Here is a 7,727-nt window from a genome sequence, read left to right as displayed (position 1 = left end):
CTGAAACGTAAGGAAACATAAGGACAACCTCCGAACCATCTGATGATCGAGATCATTTTTATGCTTTGGTCAAACAAAAATTGTTTATATTTTTACTATTGGATGATGGGATTAGATTTGACATTCTTATATAATCTTACATCATATTGTAAAAATAACACCATCAGAAGAGTAACTTAACATTCTGCGTGAACACTTTTCTTCCTGACAGCAGGTTTGTGGTCAGTTTGATGAACAGGATAAGGAACTTAAGACACACCCCACCTCTTTGCAATAAAAGCATTCTGACTGGAGCACAGTTCAGTTGCGGACATTGCAGAGTAACAGCAACACGCACCATGAAGAACTTCACTTTGATAGCAGCTTTGAGTCTCTGCATCATTAGTGAGTATTGAGAATTAATAACTGTTCACTTATTTAAACATTTATCCAAAGGAAAATGTTCATGTTCCTTTTTTTTGTTATCTGCTTTTGTTTCAGGCTGGATCTCTGCCTCAGTCTCTCAGTATCAAACTGTGGCGGCTCAGCCTGGTGAAGAAGTCACTCTGCAGTGTAACAACATTTCAAAACATGATTCTCAAACATTCTGGTCCAGAATGGTCAACATAACCAAGATCAGCTGCGTTGTTGTTATGTTTACATATGGAGACGAAGTAATAGTCTGTGATGGATATGAAAAAGGGAAATTTGAAATGGAATCCAACATCTCCACTGTCTTTCTCAACATCAAAAAAGTGGATTCATCTGACTCTGGACTGTATTACTGTGGATTCTTCATAAGCGGCACTCCAATTTTGACTCCCATACATTTAAAAGTTAATGGTAAGATTACTGTATTTTTCTCTTTTAGTTATCTCTGTTCAGTTTGCTCTTTTCTGCTTTTATTGTACAATAATTGTATTTATTGTCTGACAAAAAACATCCTGTATGCAAAAAAAGTCTTTTTTTAAATCATTCTGATGTAAATCTGTCAAAACTAAATCAAGACAAATGTTATCTTTATTTTATCAAAAGGCAGCGATGAGCCACATGATGATGACATGGAGGGTGAAAGTAAGATTCTCCTAAAGATTTCTTTCATTGTCAACGTTGTCAGTTAGTTCTAGCTAGAACAGTTCGGCTAGATTCAATTAGTAATGCTGAGCCAATATTAACTTTCTTGTAGGAGAGTCTGACGGAATAGCAATGCTGACAAGTGTGATCCTGGGTGCACTGACTGTTGTCCTTGTACTGGTCATTGTTGGTCTGGCTGTGAAAATCAGGAAACTTCAGACAGGTACTTTTTCAGTTACTGTCTCCATCTTGTTTCCAGTGGAAATGCTTTTAACTTTTGTCAATTTGCTGGAAAACTGACCTTATATCTTCTTTGTGTCACATAGCTGATAAGGAAGACCAGAATCCAGAGCAAAGAGAGGTGAATCAAATTTTAATACTTTTGTTTACTGTATATTTTTTGATAGAGCTGAACCGAAAAACAGCCAGAACTGTATTGTATCGGACCACACTGGCTTATGTATTTGTATATAGGTACTGTATATATTTGCATTTATGAGGTATATATATGGGCTGATTAGTCCAGACATGGGCAAATCATGTTTTAGGTCCACTAGAGAGCACCAATAACTTTATTTTTGGTATATAATGTCTCGCTGTGTAATTGTATTTGTCAAAATCTTTTCAAGGAGCTCTGAGCAACAATTTGAAGCAATTTACATGTATTAGTCACTTTTTATTGGCCTTATGTGAGCAGATTGTAGCATGATGTGAAAATTATACCTTCCACGTCTGTCTTGGTTGCCCATACAAGCCTGTGGATTATTTGTTTAAACTGTTTAATGCTATTGGACTCTGGATTTATGTGTGAACGGTTTTGGTTGATTTTTTGCCAGTCCAAAGGATAAGTCTTTCTGCACGTTCTCAAGTGCCTCGTCTCAGTTCCCCTTTCTGCTCCGTTAACAGAGACCAACAGTACCTGGCGTTAGTTTAGAGGTGCTGTTTGCAACATTAACACTCAGCTTCCAGCACAACACAGGTTCTCTTTAAAGTATGAATTTAATGTAGTCTTACTAACAACATTGTGCCATTTGTAACTAAAGTAAATTTAGAAGGGGTTATATATGAGGGAATTAAGGTCCTGTAAGTCACCATATTAAGACTGTAAATACTCTTTTCATAGAATATGGGCCGTGATGATGACGTGAACTACGCAGCAGTGACAATTCGACTGAAAGCAAAAAGAAGAGAGCAGGAGCCAAATGTGATCTATGCTTCAACCAGATAGACTCAGAAGGCAACTGGAACTGACGCTTCATTGTATGAAAATGCTATGAGCTTTTGTATGCCATGTTGGTGAGAGCAGTTACCATTTTCGCCAAACTGTTTTTCTTGCAATAAAGATCATGTGTTCATCCATTTGTAAGTGTCTTCCTACCACTGGTATGTTTCGATGGAGGAGGTAGTAAGGACGATGATGACTGCCCAGGTTGTCTTATAGTGAGAGATAGATGAAGGTCTGCAACAGTGGAGCAGTGAGTGAGGCACACATCACTTGTTTGACAGGAAGAGACAGCACAGTGTGGTCTGAGCACAACTGAGGTGAAAATCGTGAGGCCTGTTAGATGAAAGACCTGTAAGTTTCCTCTTTGATTTACAATATTCTCTACATGATAAAGTAAATATACTCGATACTGTACTATATTGTAGTCTACATGTTCTACAAAGCAGTGCCACTTTTATTATCAAAGTAACTAGGACAAACATGTAGTCACAGAAAAGTGAGAGGATCATAGAGACAAACTGCTGCCTGTAGTATATGTTTAACATTACGACGATATTCTCATTCACTAGTGTCGGTTTGGCTTGAAATACACCCCCAGACCGAGCTACCCCAAGATTCTTTCAATATTTCATCCTACCAGAATTACTGCACACATTCCCACTGGTAAAACATGATATCATCCAGTCTGAGTGCAAAATACTGCCAGGAATTAACAGCTCAGCTTAAGTTCCTAGCTGGTATTCAGTCAAACATTCTATTCATGCTATTTTATGGCACCTCTCAGCTATCAGATACAATCAAGTTATGTGCCCAAGCTGTGTGAATCTTTGTTTCTCTTTTGAGTGTGTACTTCTGTGTATAGAAGTGTGTGCTCCTTGAGCCTAAATATTTCAATCAGCACTTATTTTCCTGACACAATTCTAGGTGTTTCTGCTTCCAGGCTGATTAAGAAATCAGAGGATAAGAGTGTGTATCAGTTTGTTGTTTTGATTGTCATAGAAGTAAGCCATGCAGAATATATTACATGAAATAGAACAGCCACTCCCCTTCTGTGGTACTCTCTGCCCATCTTGGACCATCAGGCTTTGTCTGGACACATTTGTTTACAAGTCAAGGAGTTTCTACAAAGCAGCAATTGAAAGGACACGAAGGCAGACAACCTTGCAGACATGGTCAGCAGGTCAAGTCAGTGGTTTTACTGGTTTTAAAAGTTGATATATAAGCTTACAGGCACAGATAGCTAGTCCAGACAGAGCTGACAGGGAATCTGTGGGGTTAACAGGAATGGGAAAGGGAGACAGGTTCATATTCAGGATGGAAAGCAGAGCACAAAGTAACAAGAGACTCAGATTTGTGGATATTGGTGTATGTGAGAGTCAGGATACTGGGAGGAGTGTGCCTAAACCTGACAAATGAGTGTATTTGTATATATGTAGGCTACTGTATATATTTGCATCTACGTGGTCTATATATGGTTTGATATGTTCAGAAATTATGTTCGAGTCCCACTCAAGAACACTAACAAGTTTCATTTTGTCATATGAAATGTCCCACTCAGTAAATGTATTTTTAACAGTCCTTTAAAGGAGTCATCACCCGGAAATCGCAATTTCTCTCATTAAATCATGCATATTGGTGTTGGACCTCTGTTGAAATTTGCCTGAAAAGCTGGAGTTTGAAAGTGGCTTATTTTTTTCGCTTTGGCTCTTTTTCCGAACAGGAATAGCGCACAGTAGTGCGCGTTCCTAAAGCACGAGATTTTGACTCTGCTCCTGTGGTGACGTTACCACAGGAGGCTACTTGCATATGCATCGGCTCACAGCCGTCCTCAGCCAGAGTGAGCACGCCGAATCTGCTTATTTCTCTGTCATTTTCACGCCATACATCGTCACCGCCAGCATTAAAACTCAGGTCTTACATGTAAAACACGAGTGTGAAAAGTAAGACGGAAAAAAAAAGAATTTACCATTCAGAGACATCCTGCTGTAAACGTGTCTCTTCCACCGTCTCTGCCTCTTCACTCTCCCGTTCGGTTTCTGACTCCAGCTCGTACATAAATGCCTGAATTTTGTAAGGTTCGTCATTTAGTGTGTGCGCCATGACAGGGGGCTGTTTATGTTTTGGAGTCTGTGTGCATGCAGGCTCGCCCCCCATTCCGGCTCTGTCCTTCCTGCGGCCAATCAACGCGCACCTCATTACATATTAATACAATGCACATCCGGACCGGTCAAAACCTCGCGCATAATCTCGCGTGAGAAAGTCGCGGTATGAAAAAGTGTCAGAACAAGCTCTATGTTTGATTTAAAAAAAAATAAAAATTCTAATAAGTTTTGAGAATTGATCCAAAGCGATCCAAGAGGGACTGGATATGTAAAAAACCAGGTGATGACTCCTTTAAAGGGTCTCTGAGTAATAATTTGGAGCAATTTATATGTATTAGTCACGTTTTATTGGCTATATGTCAGCAGATTGTTGCATGATTTAAAAATAGGACCTTCTCCGTCTTTCTTGGTTGCCTATATCACCCACAGGCTTTGTGGGTGCTTTGTTTAAGTTGTTTAATGCTTCTGGACTGTGGATTTATGTGTGAAGGACTTCAAAACGATGTGTCTTTATTCACGTTCACAAGTGCCTCGTCTCAGTTCCCCTCTACCCCAAGTTAACAGAGAGAAACAGTAGCTGATGTTAGTTTAGAAATTGGTGTTTGCACCATTAACAAACAGCTTCCAGCATAACACAGAGCCTCTTAGTATTCTGTGAGATAAGTGTAACTGTGCACTGTCTACAGAATCTGCTCTCTGATCAGCTGGAGGATGCAGTCCTGAGTTTTTACCCAACACCAGTAAGAAGCAGGAGGCCTGCATCAGAGAGAGAAGTGGAGACTCGAGTCATTTATACTGCCAGCAGACAGACTCAGAGGGGCTCAGTGTTCAACTGATGCTTTTATCATGTTAAAACTGCTGTTGTGTTCTTTGTTGGGTGGGAGGAGTTAACATTGTATTATTGCAAAAAATTTAAATAACCAAATGACTAAATAGCTGACTTTTCAAGTGGTTTTACTATCATGTCTTCCTGGTTTTGTCTGACCTTGTAACTGTCTAGATCAACCATTGGTAGACAGAGGTCAACAGCAACGGAGGAGTCAGTGAGGTTCACCTCACTTATTTCACAGCAAGAGGCAGCGCCGTGTGGTCCGAGGGGAAAACCAGGAGATCTGTTAAATCAATGCGTCGTGGGAATGATGTCTGAAATAAAGCAGTAACTGTTTTTGAAGAACATCAATGTGGAGACATTTCAACTGTGAAATCCTTGAACTGAAAAATAAAATCTATTTTGAAAGGTTTGGTCATTGTGGTTGTGAAAATTTATGTCACCCACATGTCTTCTTTTGCACCATGCACTGTAGTGACAGCCTGAATCAGGGATCACATCTGTATCTTCACACTTCTGGCAAAGTGACACCCATCTATCAAACCAATGAAAAGTTGACTAGTCAGAGTGACACGTTTACAGCCTGATATGAAACCATCCACTCTGAATCACAGCTACTAACATATTCACTGATATGTACTCGGTAAACTCACCTGCATATATAAAAAAAATTGTTTTAATGATTATGCATTTAAACTTACACTACTTGTTACATTAATATCTGTGATTCAGCAAAGATCCATCTGAAGTGCTTTCCAACAGCTCCACGGTTGCCGGCTGTTAACATGAGGGGAATTGCCATGTTGGTTCAACATGAGTGCATTTTTTAGGCAGTCTCTCCTACAAGGCATGCACAGTGTTGCAGCAGTTGTTCACAAAATTGACAGAAATAGATGTATGAACAAAGAAAAAAGACAGAAGTTCAAACTTAAACTCCTTTCTCACCTGAAAAAAGCGGAACCATCAAGGTGTAAACTGGGTGTGAATGTCAGATCTGCAGTTTCTAAGAAAGAGAGAGAAAAGCTGGACACAGATCCCTTCATCTAATGTCAGAGAGTCTTCGGGGGGACCATCCAACAAGCATGTCTAATGGACAACACATCTTCACTGAGTTTTAGGTCAGAATTATCTTGTTTTAGGTCATATAGTCCTGTGTTATCTTTACCCATCCATCCACCGCGTTCTCCACCCTACTGTATGCAGTACACAGAATGCTCTTAATACCACGTCACCTGACTTCCTCCCTTGCTACAGTCATCATTAGGGATGTCCCGATCCGATTTGTAGGATCGGGATCGGGGCCGATCTGGGCATTTTCCCGCTGATTTTAATCGCCAATTTTGAACGTGGACCCGAGCACAATTTTATTTATTTTTTTACGTCAGAGCACACTTTGTGGCAGAATGCAGACACACGCAATAGCGTTACTCTGGCCAGTCTGTGGGTAAAATGTCTGCAGTGAGGAAATAACTTAAATTAGAAAGTGAAAGCAGTCCAAAGGCGACATGTAACATCTGCAATACGGCCGTTTCGTGGAGCTGCATTTAATACTACTCAGTTGATACAGCATATACAAAACAAACACTCAAAGAATACAACGTGTTCACTCGAGAGTACAGGCAAGGATACCGAATACTTTCAAAAGTTAAGAGAAATATCCTCAGCGATATGTCCACAAATATGACAGAGAGGGTCATCAAATTAATCGCTCTGGATAACCAGCTCATCTCCGTGGTAGAAGATCAGGGTTTTCTTCATCACCTGGAGTTTTTGAATCCCCGGTATGCCCTACCATCTCTGCATTACATTTACTCCACTTTCGAGTTACAACGTGCCGGTATGCACACTAGTTTCGTGGGTCTCATACAGCAGACTAGGGCTGCACAAAAAATCGTTAAAAAATCGCGATCTCAATTCACACATACACGTGATCTTATTTCTACACACAGCGATTCTGAAGCATTTTATATCTCGAGCTGAATCACAAACAAATGCTCCTATTTTCCTCCCCCAAAACCGCCCCCAAACGCAGCACTGCCGCTGCCTCCTCCCTCAACCTGTGGTAAAGCATCTTTACAACACGGAATTCAGCAGAGGACGCCCGCCTGCAGTTGAGTGTTTGGAAGGAGTGAGAGGCCGTTTTTAGACGGGGCAGCAAGCCGCCAATCTGCCCGTCTTTTGGGCAGCTAGGTCCACGGTTTTAGACAGAGGGCGGCAAATTGAGAGTCTGTTTAGGTCCGCCGATTTGCCGCGAGGGTGCACTTATTTCCACCTCGCCTGCTAGATGAGTAACTGGACAGCCGCTGAGATCCGGGAGATGCTAGCTTCTCCTGGATCTCTAGCTGTTTCATTGTGTTAGCTTGTTGTTGTAGCACAAGCTAGAAACGGTCGCTACTTTCAAAGTAAAAGCCCCCCGCTAAGAACCCAGTTCTAAACTACAATGGGGTGCAATGTAAAGCTCTTATTTTGAAGACAAATTTGTTGTCAACTGTTCCCAGCCCAACTTCGGGCTTCATGT

At 40.8% G+C, this 7,727-nt stretch overlaps 1 protein-coding gene across 1 annotated transcript; it reads left to right on the top strand.

Moving 5' to 3' along the window:
- The first annotated feature begins 293 nt into the window (after positions 1-293).
- On the top strand, positions 294-2,381 carry LOC115588966 (uncharacterized). Its single transcript, XM_030429639.1, has 6 exons — positions 294-384; positions 481-822; positions 1,015-1,053; positions 1,166-1,276; positions 1,380-1,414; positions 2,177-2,381. Exons 1-6 carry the CDS (start codon positions 339-341, stop codon positions 2,279-2,281), a joined length of 678 nt encoding a protein of 225 aa, XP_030285499.1. The 5' UTR covers positions 294-338; the 3' UTR covers positions 2,282-2,381.
- The last annotated feature ends 5,346 nt before the right edge of the window (positions 2,382-7,727 follow it).

This window comes from Sparus aurata, chromosome 10 (assembly GCF_900880675.1).
Source record: "Sparus aurata chromosome 10, fSpaAur1.1, whole genome shotgun sequence".
In the NCBI taxonomy this organism is placed as follows: domain Eukaryota; kingdom Metazoa; phylum Chordata; class Actinopteri; order Spariformes; family Sparidae; genus Sparus; species Sparus aurata.
This window is presented reverse-complemented; position numbering and strand designations above follow the sequence as displayed.